Source organism: Hippoglossus hippoglossus, chromosome 21, assembly GCF_009819705.1.
Source record: "Hippoglossus hippoglossus isolate fHipHip1 chromosome 21, fHipHip1.pri, whole genome shotgun sequence".
Lineage (NCBI taxonomy): Eukaryota > Metazoa > Chordata > Actinopteri > Pleuronectiformes > Pleuronectidae > Hippoglossus > Hippoglossus hippoglossus.
This window is the reverse complement of record NC_047171.1, coordinates 3,160,918-3,178,673: the sequence shown is the minus strand read 5'-3', so window position 1 is coordinate 3,178,673 and position 17,756 is coordinate 3,160,918. Positions and strand designations below refer to the sequence as shown.

The 17,756-nt window shown below is 44.3% G+C and overlaps 1 protein-coding gene across 22 annotated transcripts in view; it reads left to right on the top strand.

Annotated features, from left to right (window-relative positions):
• The first annotated feature begins 467 nt into the window (after positions 1–467).
• clasp1a (cytoplasmic linker associated protein 1a) overlaps positions 468–17,756 on the top strand; it is a 59,421-nt gene continuing 42,132 nt past the window's right edge. For 9 of the 22 annotated variants that reach the window (XM_034574508.1, XM_034574517.1, XM_034574507.1 and 6 more), the window contains exons 1-2: positions 469–648; positions 3,023–3,772. In XM_034574508.1, coding sequence (XP_034430399.1) covers positions 3,575–3,772 — 198 coding nt within the window. In that variant the 5' untranslated portion in view covers positions 469–648; positions 3,023–3,574. Of the gene's footprint in view, positions 649–3,022; positions 3,773–17,756 lie in introns of all 22 variants that reach the window. The other 13 variants (XM_034574524.1, XM_034574515.1, XM_034574523.1 and 10 more) reach the window with 2 other exon arrangements.

The following is a 17,756-nucleotide window of genomic DNA, read 5'->3' as shown; positions in this document are numbered from 1 at the left end:
ATTGTACAAATTGTTTTCTTTACCCTAGATTGGGATTCTTTATATTTAAATACTCAAGAGCGGGTCCATGTTTTTTACAGTAGCCCAGACTGGACAAACTAAACACCTTTTGAGTTTTTATGACGACTGAAGGTTACAACAGGTTCTCTTTCATGTTTGGAAGGGGATGGTGAGGTGAGGGGGTGTCCAGCTGCAACACGACACTTCACCACTAGATGTCACTACATTCTACACACTGACCCTTTAAGTTCCCTCAGAAAGTACCAGCAGGTCATCAGGTCCTCTCCCTGTCATGTTACCACGTGCATCCAGAAGCTGAGTGTGTCTCCAGCCTGATGTGAGTCTGTGCTGCAGCAGCGAGCACCGACACTGACTCCATGTGTCCAGCAGACGTCGCTACACGTCGAGTTACACACCTCTTTTCTTTTTTCTGTTGCGTTGCCATTCGCCAGTTCTCCAAGTGCCAACATCATCCCCGGATCCAGTGCGCATGCGCCCCGGCGATCCATTCTTGTCCCGCAGGCAGCATTCCGGGCGGAGAGAGTGAGAGAAAGACACCGGAGCTTTGAGGCCGCACACTTTCACGTTTCACTGCCGCAAAACAGGAGCCGTGAGTCCGGAGCCGCGGCCTCGGTCCAGCAGGATATGGTGAGTGGAGCCACGAGGGATGAGGCTTGTCCCCCCCCCCGGTGCCTGTCTGTCTTTGTGCCGCCTGTCTGTCTGTCCGTCTGTCTGTGGACTGACGGGCTCATTGAAAGGGAGGAAGGGCTCGGGGGCTAGCTTTAGCTTTTATCCCCCCCCTCCCCACACACACACACCTACTCCGGGTCCGGCACGGCACAGCCCGGCTCGTCGGTCCTTCTCCCTGGAGGAGGACACGGAGGAAAAACGAGGTGTTTCCTCCAGTGGCCGCGGAGGTGGAAGGAAAATCAGGTGGAGCCATTGTCTCCCATTAGCAGTGATGGTCAGGCTGTGAGCTAGCTGAGCTAACACTGCACAAAAAGCAAAGGTGTGTGTGTGTGTGTGTGTGTGTGTGTGTGTGTGTGTGTGTGTGTGTGTGTGTGTGTGTGTGTGTGTGTGTGAGACACTGTATTTAATGTAAAAGGTTTTCTTTTTTGTAATAACACATACATATTAGTCCCTACAATTAACTAATTAGATCTTAACGATGCTCATTGCTACACATATTTTATGTTATTGTCTAAATAGATCACACACACATGATCACACTAAACCTGTACAATACATGGATGGACACAAAGTACAGGAACACACACTTAAAGGTTTATTGTGTAAGGTTTAGGTGAAAGGAATCTATGTGCAGACATTTATTATAAAATAATCCTCGTGATGTTTTCACTGGTGTGTTTAATCTAAATTGTGCGAATTGTTGTTTTCTTTACCCGAGAATGGGATTCTTAATATTTAAATACTTCATATTTACATCAGGAGCAGCTCCTCTCTACGGAGGCCGCCATGTTTTTTTTTTTTACAGTAGCCCAGACTGGACAAACTAAACCTTGTGAGTTTTTATGACACCTGAAGGCTGCCACAGTTTCTCTCTCATGTTTGGAAGGGGAGGGTGAGGTTAAGGGTTATTCAGCTGCAACATGACACCTCACCACTAGATGTCACTAAATTCCACACACACCCTGTGCGATACTTACACATACGCATAAACCTATACCCACAATCTGTTGTATCCGTGAACTTCAGTCGTAAATGTATTTCGTCACATGCGTAGCGCTCCTTATCTGTATTGTATCTGTTTAATAAGTAACCTCTATATCAGCCTACCTGGTATGAACAGTGGTTCATCAGTGAAAAATGGTAAATCAATTATAGTTGGGACCTGATTTAATTTGTGAGGAGAAAGTGTGTCACACGGCACGGCACCACAGAGGTCACAGTTTGTTGAATCTGGTCCATATCCAGCCCTGTGAAGACACGCAGGTTGGATTCTTCACAACAAAGGCCTCCTCTTCAGATGGAGGTTGTTTAATCCTTCCTTTCTATAAGAGCATCTTGTACACAGAACAGATAGGGGGATATTTGAAGGGAAGGAGCCCCCCCCCCACCAGCATACGACCAGGCAGACTGGAACTGGAGCTAATAAACAAACTGCAGTGACGCAGTCGGGTCGTTTTCATTTGGAGTTGATCCTGGAGCTCAGCCCCTCAGCCCCTGTGTTTCCATGACAGTGGTGGGATGTCAAGTATTTGTAGTTGTAGGACAGGGTAGGATGGGGGGTCATTCAGAGCCTCGATTATCAACTGTCATGTCATCTCTCTCTCTCTCTCTCTATCTTTTATAAAATCACTCACCGCTGATCTGCTGCTTGGAAACACTAACCTAAGTGATACCAGCGCTTGGGGAGTTCTGGTGATTTACTTACAAACAGTAACGACACCCAAACGTTACACCCATGTGTGGTTGCTGCTCATCTAGTTTCCAAACCCTGGTGATTGATCTGCAGCTACAGCAACCTCCTCTCAGGCTTTTCCCCCCCCAGATTCTGGAAACCTGGCGACGGGGATTTGTTCCCATTCAGCTGTAAGAGCATTAGTGAGGTTTACAATGAATGTTGGGCAACAAGGCCCGGTTCACAGTCAGCTTTCTGGTTTCCTCACAAAGGTGTTGGACGGGGTGGAGGTCGGGGGCTCGGTCTGTGTGCAGGCCATTGAAGTTCAAATGCCAAACATGATCTGATAGCAGCTTCCCAAATATGATGACCTATTGCTCCTCTGCTCTATGTCGTGTGTTTTGAATTATTGATTGGACTGAACCAGCTATTTGATGATACTGGTTCAACTGTTTTTTATTGTTTAAATAAATGACACAACAATAATCTGCAGATTAATCCATTTTGAAAACCCTCTCCCTGTACTTTGTATTTTAAGCATATATCTATTTACTATAAGCCTGATCACTGATGAGGTCTCTAATTTTTAAAAGATGTGAATATAGTGAATCAGTGATAGTGAATTGACTCTGTCCTATTGTTTTCTTTCTGCTCCTCTAGGGCTCTCCAGGCCAAATACCACGGCAAGACATGGATCTCTGAGCTGCTCTGTTACATCCATCTCCATTTGCTGCCTTGCGTTCTGCTTGCCTAAACCACCTCCTCTGCCCCTGCTGAAGCGGTTTGGCTCAGACTCCTTTCAGAAAAGAAGAGGGGGGAAAAATAAAACCCAAGTGGGAGGGCGTAGTAAACTTTCCCCAGCTGCCGTGCAGACACACACATGCTGCATTACTGCCATTCCCCAAGCCCTGCTCCATCCATCCCTAGGGCACGGCCACTAGCCTGCTAGCGAGCTAGCACTTGGCACAAAAAGAAGGCCTGTCCTCGGGTGTAAAGAAAAATACAAACAGACTGTGTACACTTGGCCCTTCCTTTCTTTCTCCCTTTGCCAGTCAGCCAGGCACATTCCCACCAACTGGGGCTCCTTTAGTTTAGCTGTCATTCCCGCTGCTCTGAGCAGTGGAGGATTGTTAGTCGACAGCCAGTCGGTCATTCGGTCGTTCAGCGAGGCGGACTGAGGAAGCCGCAGGGGTTATTTTATCAGAGGCCAGGATGACGGAACCCAGCATGGAGAACTGCCTGGCCCTGGTCCTGCAGAAGGATGTGGGCCGACGGCTGCAGGTGGGACAGGAGATCATAGATTACATTTTGGACAAGGAGAAATCTCACGACCTGGAGCAGGATCAGACGGCGCTGGACAAGATGGTCGACGGCATCGCCAGCTCCTGGGTCAACTCCAGCCACTTTAAGGTAAACAGTGACCTCACTCACACTCACACACTCACTGCAAAGATACCTTTTATGATTTCATATTTATATTGTATTCTAAACAAATGCACTGCACCCAGGCATCTCTGTGCCTTTCTATCCTTAATTAACGAGGGATTTTCCACCCACTGAGATGTTCTGCATATCGTGGACTAATTTTAATGTAAGCAGTAGTGTTTTGTTCCCCCCCCCGTTTGTCATGGCTAATTAAACTGTGATTTATACCTTAGAAGTTAATGCTTCACAGATACTTGATGGTTAAGATGTCTGATTTGAAAAGCTCATTAGACGAGGTCTGTTTTCACTTGTCCAAATGGGGTCTTTACACATAAAGATGATATACTAGTGCAGTAAAATCAAGCACCTGCTCTGCTGCAGCACAAGTTGTCACAGTTTTGTGTTTAAACAGCGCTTCCGTCTCATTGTGCAGACGTATAAAGGCCCTGTTTTCGTTTGTTTAGGTGGAATTTTCAGTTTTTCTGTTTGCTGCGGAGTAAAGCACGGTTCTCTCCGACAGGCAGAGGCACATAACATCATTGTTTGGCTCCAGTGTGGCTCACATTCTTCTCTTCTGATTGTGCTTTATTTCAGAGTTCAGTGTGGGGCAGAGGTTTATCTGACCCCAGATCGTGATTACATTAGCACTTCTCTCAGTATCCAGCCACAAGTTGCTTTCTCTGCCATAACTGTAAGAACACATTGTTGAACAGAGCCTGGATTTCATGTCGGGATTTGCTTCTGCCTGAACGAACCCAGCCCTGCTCCCTATAAGCCCCTGGTAGAGCAATGCTGAGGAAAGGTTTTAGTTTCTCTTACTGTCTCTGCAGTCTCTGCAGTTCTGTGGTGCTAAGTTTTGCCTGGATCGCGCTTTCTGCGTTCTGCAAATGACCACGTTTGTTGCACTCCCGTGTTTTTGCTCTCAGAAGTCTGGCTCATTCCGGAGAGAGCTGGTGATGAGAGGCCAGGGAGAGTTTGAAAGCAGGCGAGAGAAGGTTTAATTGGATCTGGCCCGGTTACGGCTCAGATGAAGGGGAACTGGGAGGCCAGAGCTGGCACATATGGGTTTTACAATAAAATAGTCATTAGACAAACCTCCCTACTTAGTAATTATGTTTTAATTCTACCTCATATAATTCTTGAATCCTATACTCCCTATGCAACATATACATTTTCCTGCTGTAAGCACTGGGGAAAAATACATTGTTTGTTCTGTATTGTCTTGGCTTGTAGTCTTTCACCCTTTTTAAAAACTGGTATAACTGTATCCTCTTCTCTTGGGCTACTATAAAACATCTTAACTTTTTTGAGTGGCACTATTTTGTGCTGTTAGTTAACCAATAAGAGGCATTATCCTCAGTACAGGCCAATCCGATCACTGGGTAACTAATGTGGAAACTATGTAGTTTGAGAGAGAGGGAGAGGAGAGAGAGAGAGAGAGAGAGAGAGAGAGAGAGAGAGAGAGAGAGAGAGGAGAGAGGAGAGAGGAGAGAGAGAGAGGAGAGAGGAGAGAGAGGAGAGAGAGACAGAGAGAGAGAGACAGAGAGAGAGAGGATGGATTCATTTGCCATAAATGGATATTTGTTTTGAGGGGGGGGGGGGGGACTGTTTGAAGAAGGAGCTTTACGGCCTGTCACACTCTCCTCACCTTCGCTTCAGTGTGGGTCCAGTCCAACAGTGTGTTTTCTTTTGCCACACACTTCTTGTGTTGAGATAACAAACACAAGAGTGTCGAGCTGCCTTTGTGTAGGTGAAGCACACAATCCTTCAGTGTGCTCTTATATCCAGAACTGGAACGGGTTATGCATCTTCTAAAGTAAACAATGCTCCTCAGTTTGCAAAGCAGATAGAACAACTTTAGCATTTCTCTGGAACAAAATGAAATTGTGCACAGTGACATTAGCATAGTATCTCTCAGCTGCTTGTCCAAACATAACAGACGGTCGTGCCATGGTTACTACAAGAAGAGTCACAAGCAGAGAGTGCAGAGCGAGGGCAGTTTGCACGTTGTCTTAACGCTTCTGAAAGTTTCAGGATCAAACTACACCGAAGTTCAAATAATTACTTAAACAGTACAGTATGTAGCTCTGTGTTTTCCCGTAGTCTAAGGAAATCTCACGCTCTCATGGTGTAATCTAATATCAAAGATGATGTTATCTTTTGTATGGCAGAATTCCAAACTGAATTCTAACAGGTAATTAGAGCAACGCGTTTGTAATCTGAGAAAAGTTAGCGAGAGCAGGCTTCACTTGCAGAGCAACCGATACAGACGTTTCACTCTCATCCAAGAGGATTCTTCAGTTCTAGCTGCCAGGTATTTAACTCCTGACGACCCTACAAGTTAAGTACCTGGGACTCCCAGCAGGAGTTCAGTAAGAACTGAAGCAGCCTCTTGGATCAGAGGTGAAACTCAACCCAGTCCAGTTGACCTGACAGCGGCCAGAAGCTGAGTTTTCTGTGATTAGCTCGCTAACTTCGTTATCGTCTGCCACCGTCACTGCTTCGGCAGCTGATTACTCCGGTTCATGTGCAGTGGGAGCACGGGCACAGACACTAAACTTTATTTATTGATGTCTATCAGGACTTGAGGAGGATTTCAACAAAAAATATAAAATGTGTTTCAGAAACAACTTACGTCTAAGTAATCAGCCAGGTACAAAAATCGCACAGAATTGATGATTGTAAGAATTGTCCACTGATACAACTTCCCCATTTCTTGGATTCTTCTATAATATCCATTTTGATTGAAGATGGAACCCACTTGTCTCGTGTGTGATGGGACCAGTGGTGTTTTGAAAGTGTGGATCACCGATTGCACTGCAAGGCTATTTTGCTTGGTTCTAAATCGAGCAGTTTAATGATTCATGTACATACAATTTAAGAGGGAATGAGTCATGTGCACGGTGGATGTGACAGTTGTCATTTTCTATCAGCGATCTCCTTCTGTGTGTCCCGTCCATCTGAGGGTGTGTCCCGCTAACAGCCACCACCCCAACATGCGGTTTCAGCTGCTCAATCAACTCAAAACAAATCTGCGTATGTCTAATGATTGGCTCATTACGGAGGCGTGGTGCTGTTGAGGAAGCGACAGTGATCGAGGTGCGGCATGTTTGTCAGAAACAAACTGAATTCTCTCTCTGAGGGACTCGCACACAGTTGCAGTTTCAACAGAAAGTTGTGTCTGTGTGTTCCTGCTCATCCTGTATGCACAGTCCTGCCTGACCTGGGTGCTACTGTATGTCATGCAGAGACCACCCCCCCCCCCCTCAGGATTCACACTGGTGGGGTTTCCCATGAGCCCTTGTGCGATTCACAGTCAACACACCCCTGGGTCACGTGTCTTTTTGTTTGTATCAGTTACATTTCATCCCGTTTGATGCTGTTTTGTGCCGTTATCCGAGCCTAATACGGGAAGCACGATTCTAACTTAAACTTAAACTCACCATGCCAACAGCAGAGATGGTAGATTCAACAAAGTAATCCCATCGCATCACCCTGGAATGCTAGTCATGCAAGTAAAGAAATAAAGCCCGTTAAACTAAAAAGGGAGCATCTATTAAACCACCTTTTCCACTGGTCAAAAAACCCCACTAACATCTGGCTTTCGTCTGCAATGGGAATGGATACAATCACTCTGAAACATAATAAGCTAATTTGTCAAGACAGCGATGTGAGAGAACTTCTCAGTTTTCAGTGCGTTCTTGACTTTGAACATAACAAACCAGGGGGAAAACTGATATTCCTCTATTGCCGATGCTAAAGGAGTCAATCCCCCTTTTTAGTGGAGAATCTCCTGCTGCGTTGTTCATGTGTGAAAGTCAACCTCTGGAGAAAGTCTGGACCCAATTCTCCGGACATCCTCCAGAGGTCATGTCTGGAGACGGCTATTTATTTGATGGACATGTCCACTCAAACATTCCTGTGCGCCACAGTGGCCCCCCAGTAGGAATCAGTGCTGACGGATTTAGTACCATGTTTAACTCACAATGCTGCCGGGCCACGAAACAGCCGTAAACAAACAAATTAGCATCTCATCCCTCTTTTTTTCCCACCTCCCATGTTTCTGGGAGCCCAGCTCGGCTCCTGTCAGTAACCATCCATCACGTCACCTCCTCTCGCCATCATTTCCCTCTTTACCCCTGCCTGTGCAGAGCCGAGCCTGGGAGCCGAGCTGGTTTTTATCTATCTGAATCGATTCAGGCTGGCAGGACCGGAGCATTGACGTGATGGCTCAGACAACCTGGTGCCACCTATAATGTTGTTCAGCCATGTCTGTGCCGTGTGGCCGGAGCACACCACAGGGGAGACATTTACAGTATCAGTACTGATGTAGTATTCAGAGTACACTCAATAACCCTTATGACAACGTGTTTTTAGAAATACTTGTAGGACTAACAACAAAGGACATCTATAACATGATCCCTTTACAGTTCTTTAATTGGAGCACTGAGTTTCATGTGATTAGAGCTGAACTGGTTTTGGCAATAAACCGATTAATTGGTCAATTTAAAAATATTTAATTACTATTGGTACGATAGAAGAATTGTTTCAGTCATTTTTCAAACGAAAACAGTGAAACAATACTAACTGTCCTGGTTCCAGCCCATCAGATGAGAGGACTTCCCGCTTTTCTCTGACAAACAATATAATTGAAAACAAAATAGTTTTTACGCTTTTGGTAGAAACAGCAGTTTATCCAAAGATGTGATGATGTGATGTGACGTGTTTTTGATGCTGACATTGGCTGCAGCCGGACATGTGGTCTACTTTCCAGGCTTTTGAAACTAAACCATTGTGGCACACTGCAGTAAGTGGCTTGTGGTGGCAAACATCCGCAAAGCAAAGAGAGCCTGGACAGAGAGGTCACAGCCTTTTGTTTGTGTCGGGATGTAGATGTCGTGTGTGGCCCTGGTGGGAGGACTGACCAGCTGACGTCACCAAAGACCGGACAGACGAGTAGACGCAATGTGCCCCGACACTGAGGCAGCTAAATGCTTGAGGGTGCCGCTGAATGACACCACTTTGAAGTTGTGTTCCTAAAAAGGCTGTTTCTGTTGCCCTGCAGTGGAATCGAATGTCTCCACAGGATATTGTTCAGCAAATAATGTGGCCTGTTAGGGCAAGAGAGCCATTTCCCTCTGGCAACATTTAAAGTGCTTGCATTTGTTAGCCGCAGGAGAAATGTGGCTATAAAGCTGTTTTCAGACGTGCTTTCTGGAGAAGGTCTTGGAAATTTGATTTTCCAGCATCAACGCATGTCATTTTCTTCCTGCACTTCACAGGTCACACTCTTCGTGTGGCCCATAACACAAATGCTGGAATGATTTTATGATGATTGAATGATCTACTGCACACAGAGACCAGAGACTAGTTGGAACAGAAGGGGACTCTGCTCAGGTCCTGGGTTCTCGGTTTGTGTTTATCTTCTCCACGTGATCTGTACCATTTCTCTTTCAGTTTAACTGACGCTGGCAAAACAATAGCGCAGCCTCTGTGACCTTTGGCCCAAGTTATCTTTGTGCTAATCAACCTTGAGCAGCTGAGGTTGTGTGTACTCTACACAAACATACTGACACTTGTGTATACAAAACCCACCCACTGTGATTCACTGTAAACTGGGCTCCACTGATGGTGTGGCAGAGTTGGATGATATCTTGTATGTGACACTTTTCACACATTATCAGTAAAGGCGTCAGCTCATTTGCATTGACCGTGCTTGTACACAAGATAAACCTCAAGGTCCCCCCCCTGTGGATACTGCAGCCTGAAGGGGAACTTTGGATCCTTGGCAGGGTCCCAGGTTAAATGTTAATCCTAAACCTTGTTGACTTTGTGAACCCTGGTAGAGCAGCGTAGAGCGATTTGTGCAGAGCTTAGAGAAAAAAGCTGGAACACACAACACTCTGCTATCGCCTAACGGGACAAATATTAAAAGGGGTGGTAATGAGCCACATTGAACGATGAACATTAAAACACAACAAACTAAATCATATATGGAGCCCAAAAAGAGATTTAAAATGACATATCTCTGTGATGAATATTAAGGGAGATATGACCAGTCAAAATTACAGAATCCTCCCAAATAGTTCAAACTTCATTAGCTCAAATCTCCTTTAATATATTAAGTGACAGCATTCTGTGAAAGAGGAGTCGTTTGTGTGTCAACACCACTGCCAACTGCATTGTCACCAGTAAATCCCCTCGTTCTGATGACCTCCCATCGCTGTCAGTAAAATTCTGACCCCGTAATCTGCTTTTATTTAATCTGCTCAACTCGAGGCTTTTTCCCTTTTTTCCTCACTTATGCGTTTCCCTGTATGACTCAATGCACATTTGATCAGGTCTCTGCCTGTCATTTGATGCCTGTCATCTGTTTGCATGTCATTTTCTAATTTGTCAGTAAGTCCACATTTTGGGTGAGCTGAGCGAGATGCTAGTCTCCCTAAATCCTCTGGATGTAAATTGAATTCAGCAGCAGTGGGTTGGTAGTTAATGAGCTTGACTGTCTGGCAGATGGAGAGAGGACATGGACCACTGAGACTGTTGAGGGTGGTTAGTCTGTCTCTGCCAGTTGGCCCCTTTCATCACAGCACACTGAGAGATGAGGCAGGGGCCAATAACTCTGATCACTGCCTCACTGGGGCCAGAACAGGCAGCAGCGTATGAGGAGAGGATATTCTGACATCGGGAGCTGCTGTATACGTATACAAATATGTATAGGTATATGAGAAGTTTTTGTATATCCTCAGACTATACATTTCTGTTTTAATCTGGCATTAGTTCAGAAGAGAAGAGTCACTTGTTTTGATCTATTAAAATAAACTATATAAAAGAAAGAGTAAATTAATTAGGAATTGAAGCTGATCTTGGAACAGCAGCAAACTCAGCAGACAGAGGAAAGTGCTTTGTCAAAGTAATACTTTGTAATACAAAGTGAAGTTGAGTGAATTAAACTCACTGCATCAAAGAAGTGATTATACAAGTTAAAGCACATTGGGCCTGGATATAAAATGGGAGTAATTATAACGTGGAACAAATTTATCCTGCTGACAAAATAACAATAATAAAAAATCCAGGACACTATGAGACTTAGATCTGTTCTCGTATCATTCAGAATTAAAGCAATAAAATCTACATGAAGTGAATGATTGTTAGAAAGTACACAAATGACACAGAGGTTAGTTTGTTTCTGTTTCTGTGCCCAAAAGCAAGGCATTGAGGGTATGAGTAGATGGATTGTGGATATCACAGGCAGGACTTTCCATCCTAGAAAAATGTACTGAAGTGAGAGGAAACCACAGTCCAGACTAATGCTCATATTCATGACGGTAGAGTCGGTCTCCCAGGCCGATGAAATGTCTACCGTGAGGTTAATAGAACTGTGAAAGAGCTACTTGACTTTGAAAGCTTTGTTATTAAACAAGTACAACCATCTTATTTACTTTTCAGTTAATGTGAAATTCAGAAACTGATCACAATATGAATTGTTGTGGCATTTTTCAGCTCTAGTGAGATTGCACCTGAAGCTATGCACAATGTAATGAAATGCACCAGAGGGGCGATGCATACCCGGTGCACATGTTGTGTACACACACGCACACGCACACGCACACACACACACACACCCCTACACCCCCCTGATGACATACATTAACTTACTGTGTCATATTATCCATGTCCCTAGTTGGACAAACTGCAGGAGGATGCCAACACCGATGTGAGAGAAGAGGCCTTTTCAAACTTGTCTGAGATGTTTGTGTGTGTTTGTGTGTACACTATGTGCCTGACTAAAAGAAAACCTGCAGGGGTTAATCAGCTGAGCAGAGAGAGAGAGAGTTTGTGTTTTATTCCAGTCGGAACACTGGCCCTGATTGTGCATTTCTTTTCATATCAGATGACCTCTATTTTGCAAAAATATTGAAACGTTAATGTACCCCTCTCTGTGTGCGAAGGCATTTTATCTACATGTCGGTCTTATATCTCCTGCACGTTGTTCAGTGTAAATACACATACGCCCTCTCTCCATCACTTGGTTTTCATTTGAACTCTTACCCCTCAGCTCTTCCACTGTTTGACTGCAATGTCATTCCGTCTACATTGTTAATCCCCTACAGGGAGTTATACAGACAGACAGACAGCCAACAAATATCTTAAAATTAAACCTGTTGGCCTCGAATACAAGCCTATAAGAGATTCCTTCGTTGGCTACTTAGCATTGCTCTTAATGGTCCTAACTTTGTAGTTATTTCTTCATCCCAGTGCCCCACCAGGCCTCCCTCTCATTCCATGCCTGATGTGTTGTTTCAGCAACCTGTCAGTGAGCCCGAGACTTTGATGCTGTCACTGCAGCTTCCTTTCCTCTGCCGTTGTAACCAGACACGCTGCTTTATGGCAAATAACCGCAGCCTCTCCTTAAGCAACCAGATGACATCATGAGTGGTGCAGCATCCAGTCAGTCCTGCCCCGGCGGAAAGTGACTCTCGCTTGTCCCCTCCCCGAGCAGTTAGGTTGACTTTCAGCTCTTCAATGCAACAATGACTAGTCCTCTGTCATCGGCTCCTGGCAGACTCTGAAATCAGTCCTTTCTGATGAAGGCAGTTCACAGACCGGTCAGTGAGACAATGACTTATGGTACATGAAAGCTTTCTGGGTATAAGATCCTTGCATTTGAGATCTTTATCAGATGCAAAATTATAAATCATGAGGTTATCACATACCTGTCACATCAGCAGCTGTTTTCTCATTCATTGATGCTCACTTAAAAGCAGAAATATGTTCAAATTAAAAAGTTGGAAGGAATGTATTGCCATTGAAATGATGGGGTACAATTGTCAGTCTTAACAACACATACAGGCTCAAGCAGCCAGGAGGATCTATATGTGTTTCGAGTTTATATCTATTAAAAGTTCCTTTCATCCTAACTTTAAACAGGAAATCATATATTTCTACATCAGGCAGTAAAGTGTGCTTGATTGACACCAGCCTGGGAACTACTTGGCTCTTATATAAGACAACCACCCCCATAACAATTGGTATAATCCTGGGATTATACTCTGTGGAGTTACATTCTGAGGAGTTTCTCATCCAGGCAGTTTTCCCTTTGATCATCTCGCCTCCGTGTGAGCCGAGTGGAGCACAAACCCCCGCATCACGTTATCAGCTTGGCCATTTGTTCTGCTGAATCAGCAGGAAGGAGGCTACGGAGTGGATTGTACCGCTAATGTGCTCTGTCATGGTCTGACGTGAGTGCTGGGGAAGTGTGCTGTGTCAGGGCCAACACAGTGAACTGTACAATACAGCAACATCCTTTGAAATGTGCCACGAGGCAGATGAAAGCCCACGGTTTCATACAGCATCACAGAGGTCAGTGAGTTCATTATGGCATTGAAATGCCGTGTCACACATAAAGTAGCTCAGCTCTCATGGTAGCTAGAAGTCCACAGATTGCCAAATTCAAAATTGTGATTCAAACTAAAATGAATCGGGCGTAAACATATCGATGTAGTGAAATTATCACCATTTAGTTGACAGTAATACAATATTTATCTCAATTATAGAAAAGTAAAGTAATGCAATGAAATCAATCCCAAGTTGCTTATGTTTATTCATTAGACGTTAATAGTTATTAGATATTGATTTGACCAGGATCATCTTACAACTGCAGTAGTATTCAAAAGTCTGCGCCCCATTGATCTAACACAATGATTCGTTAATGAGTAAAATAAGAGAGAAATCCAGTTAATAGCTGAAGGGAAAATGCTGTCGGGTTGTAATAACACATGTAGTGATGAATGCTGCCTTGATCATGCAGCCTTTGCTGACGAGCTGCTGATGCTGTAAGAGGAGGGTATTATAATCACACTGACAAGCAACACTCGGCACAAATACTGTGTCAGATTGTCCTCATATCAGCAAGTCAATCAATCAAGTTTTATTTGTATAGTGCGACATCCTCTGTCCTTAACCCCCAACAGGAGTAAGGACAAACTATCCAAAAATAACCCTATTAACAGGGGGAAACCTCAGAGAGAGACACATTTTTTTTCGATGTACACTGGTTGCTGCAATTTCTGAATTGCAAGCCATCAAAACATGAATGTCCTCCTCACAGGTAGTGACTGTTCTCCAAGCTGTGCCTCAGGTTATCTACTCGAAACTGACCACGTGACTCCAGCACTGTCACAATACTTTCTTCTAATAAGGACTGTCTTTATGGTTAGTTCATGTTGTTAGGTTATACATTAACCGGCAGTCATATTCATGTGGATGCTGTTGGACCCCTGCTGGATTATCAGAAATGGTACTTGGCTTCTATTTGTGCCAGTAAAAGTCTGGTCCTCTCTGGCCTCTACCAGCCACAACAAAACTACTGCCCTCATTTGTTGTTGTGAATGGGCAGCGTCACCATGACCTCCTGAGTCAGCTGTCTCCCTCTGCCTCCATGTCCACTTCGTTCTGCCACCTTTATTTAGACAGTTGTCCACCAACAGAGTGATGTCCTCCTCTATCCTGTGTAGCAGGTGTCATGGAGGTGCATGTGTGACGCCCTCAGATTCTGCTCCTCAGTCCAAACAACTGTTCTGTTTGTGTCTCATCTTCTTTGCCTATTTCCGGCGGTGTTGTATTTTTCACAGCTGCGACACCTGAGAAGTCTGCACATAGTCTCAAGTGCAAAGTATAAAAGAGAAAGGCGTCACAGTTGTCACACGCAACGACCAATCAGTCAAGCACAACCTCAGCTTAATGTGTCCTCAATACTTCTCAAGATATCTGGGATGCATGTGGCCACATTCTTTTTCGCTGTGTACACAAATGCGTCCCGGGCTTCATATTGAGGATCGTCTACGAGGCTGACGTCCTGTGAACAACTACAGTTCCTCCATCAATCACATTTTAACACTCCTCAGTGTATGCAAACACTGGTTTGTTTATGGCCACCACCACAATATCAACACTGACCACCACATGTTGGTTGATACTTAACTTAAATTGATAAAATCTGTCTTCATGGTCGAGTTTCTCGCAGCTAATTGATTCACTCAGCCCCTCCTGACTTCTTTCTCCCTCTTGCTCTTTCACTCGTTCCAATACACACACACACACACACACACACACACACACACACACACACACACACACACACACACACACACACACACTCTGACAGCAGACACATCTGTATCTGTGAAAAACGTCTTGGAACAGAAATGACTTGTTAGTTTGTACTGAGCTCTTGAAAACACACCAAAGGGCAGAACAGGCTTAATACAAAATTTTTCCAAAGAACTTTTCAATTGCTGACCTGTCAAGTTGTTCCACCGATAAAAGATGACACAGTGTCTTGTGTTTATCACTTTTTTCTTTCTCGGAGGGTGGTCACTTGCTGCTGGGTTTGCTGCTGCTGCTGTTTATAGTTCTCTGCCGGTGGCGAATAGGACTCATGAGCACCTCAGCTCACGTCACTGCCTCTCCCGTGGTAGACCACGGCTCTACCTCCAGGACACGGCTGGAGACTGGAACATTTGTCAAAGCACGGCCTCTTTTGTTTACATTCAGGGTCCTCCCTCCCCTGATGTATGTTGAGTGTTGCAAGTTGCTGTCAAGACTTAATTAACTGGGACATTCATGCAGTCGTGTTTCTATATGCGTTTGAATATCTCCACCTGAATGGATATTGTGTGTTTTCTGCCTGTTTGAGATTTTACGCCTCCCCTAAGTTAACTTTCTCGGTACTTCTCTGTGTTTCTCAGCAAGCACTCTTTTGCAGGAAAAACATTTTTGCTACACAGAGGTTGCCAATGCAGCACCAACTGCCATGCAAATCTGTGTCTATATTTGGTTCTTCTAGTGAGTCTGTCCACTTGTCTCTCAGACCATTTGGGAAGAAACTGAGCTTTTCTCCTGTGTTATTCCAAAATACTTGAAAGGTTTGCAGACTGACATGGTTACATGATGGATATTACTTAAATTCTCACCTGCCAACAGGATTTATGATGTGTACCAACCAAAATGTATTAGTGTGGATGTAGCCTTAGTAGTTTATCCATTCCTCCAGGATAAGGAACAGTAAACTTTTATGATGCTGTCCTTTGACTCTTTGACTCTATTGTTTCTTACACTTGGCCTCGGGTGACTCTTAACAACTATCATTACAACATTCAGTAGCACTAATAAATCCCTAAAAAATTGCTTGTGGTGTGTCCCAACCTGTACGACAGAAACGATCAGCACAAAGACAGAAAAGCCCTTATGTGGGAGCAGACTGGCCAGACGCTGAATGCTGCTGTGCTTTTTATCACCTTACATGTCTTAAGCTTGTCGTAGTAATCAACCCAACAGCACGACTTCTTGCTCGATGGCTGTCAAACCGAGCGGCCACAAAAAGCTTATCCGTGCTAAGTATGAGGTCAAGCATTCTCTGGCTTTTGGTCGTGGTGAATAAACAATGTCAAACAAATGGTAATAAAAAGCAAAAGAGAGACGCTTGTCTATCATAGAAGGCAGGTGGCAACAAAACAAAACCCACGTGCAGCCCTTTCTTTTTTGATTCCCTGGAATGATGAGTTATCCAGTGCTGTGGATACGCTGAAGGGACACACACCTATCAGACGGCCTTTTAAAAATCATGGTTATCAAGAGAAAAAGCTTTGAGGAGGGTATCTTGAGTAACTTTCCCAAATCCAGCAACAAGCCAGACAGAGCCGGAAGAATTGCTAGAATTATTTGAACCCGACATGCAGGCCAGAGCAGAGGTTATCAAATCTAACCTGAAACTCCCCATTATAATATAGCTATTCAGTGATGTCCTAACATTCATGATAGTGAAGCTTAAGAATACAAAAATGAAATGTATTTGAACGTGAATAGAAGGAGGGAGAGAGAGAGATGAATTAGTATCAGTTGCAATATGTCTGGAGGATGATATTCTTATTTTACCGCTTTCACAGCAGCAAGTCAGCTGTGAAGCGTCGTCTCTGGAGGAAGTGAACTGTAAAAGACTGATTGTGTGTGTGTGTGTGTCTCTCACTTTGTGCTATATGCATCCCTGCATCAGTCTGTGTGAACTGTGTGTTCCTGCTGTTGGCTCGTTTCCATAATGAGGGTTTGCTGTACATTCCATCATCCCAGCGAGCCTGGGGTCTGCCTGGGCCCTGCTGAATAAAGCTGAGTCACTGTGTGGTCACTGCTGGCCAATCGCACCTCAGGAATATGGTAACACTCTTGCTGCTGTCTCCCAGTCGTGGCATAACATTGTAATTACTCATCCCATTGCTGTTGGGGGATCCATCGGCATGTTAGAAATTGTTTGGATGTGCCCAGCCCAGTCTGTATAAGGCCGTGCTGACACTGTTCATCTATGGAAGTAGTTTTTTACATTTTTTACACAATTTACTTTTAGCTAGAAACACCGTCAGGTATAAACCTCTAATTTGGAGGCATTTTGTAAAAAAAGCTGCAGGAAAATCATTCACTATAAGAAAAAGATTAAGTTCCCAGAGTTGGTTGGTTTCATAATTGTAGACTAAGCAGTATTCTCTGCTCTGTGACACTTGAAACCATGACTGACCTTTTTCACTTTGGTGCGCGCCAACACTAAAATTGACAAAGCACCGGCGAAACCAATTCCATTAACGATGGTTCAGTTCTTTCCAGGGAGTCACAACAGGGATATTTATTGGATTCACGAGTCCTTTCCACTGTTTGTGCTTTATCTCTCAGCGTGTCAATCTGTTTACCAAGGCACAGATATTATTGGCTCACGGGCTCTCAAATTACCTCTACCAAGGACATTATGCTTTCACCAGCAGTGTGTTGTGTCCTGTTGTTGATTTGTCGGATGGATTACACAAACAGTACTGATCGGATTTGCACCAATCTTGGTGGTGGATGGAGCCATGAAGAAGAACCCATGACATCGTGGTGCGGATCCAGGATATCTATGAATTAGTTATTAGTTATGCTTTCTATT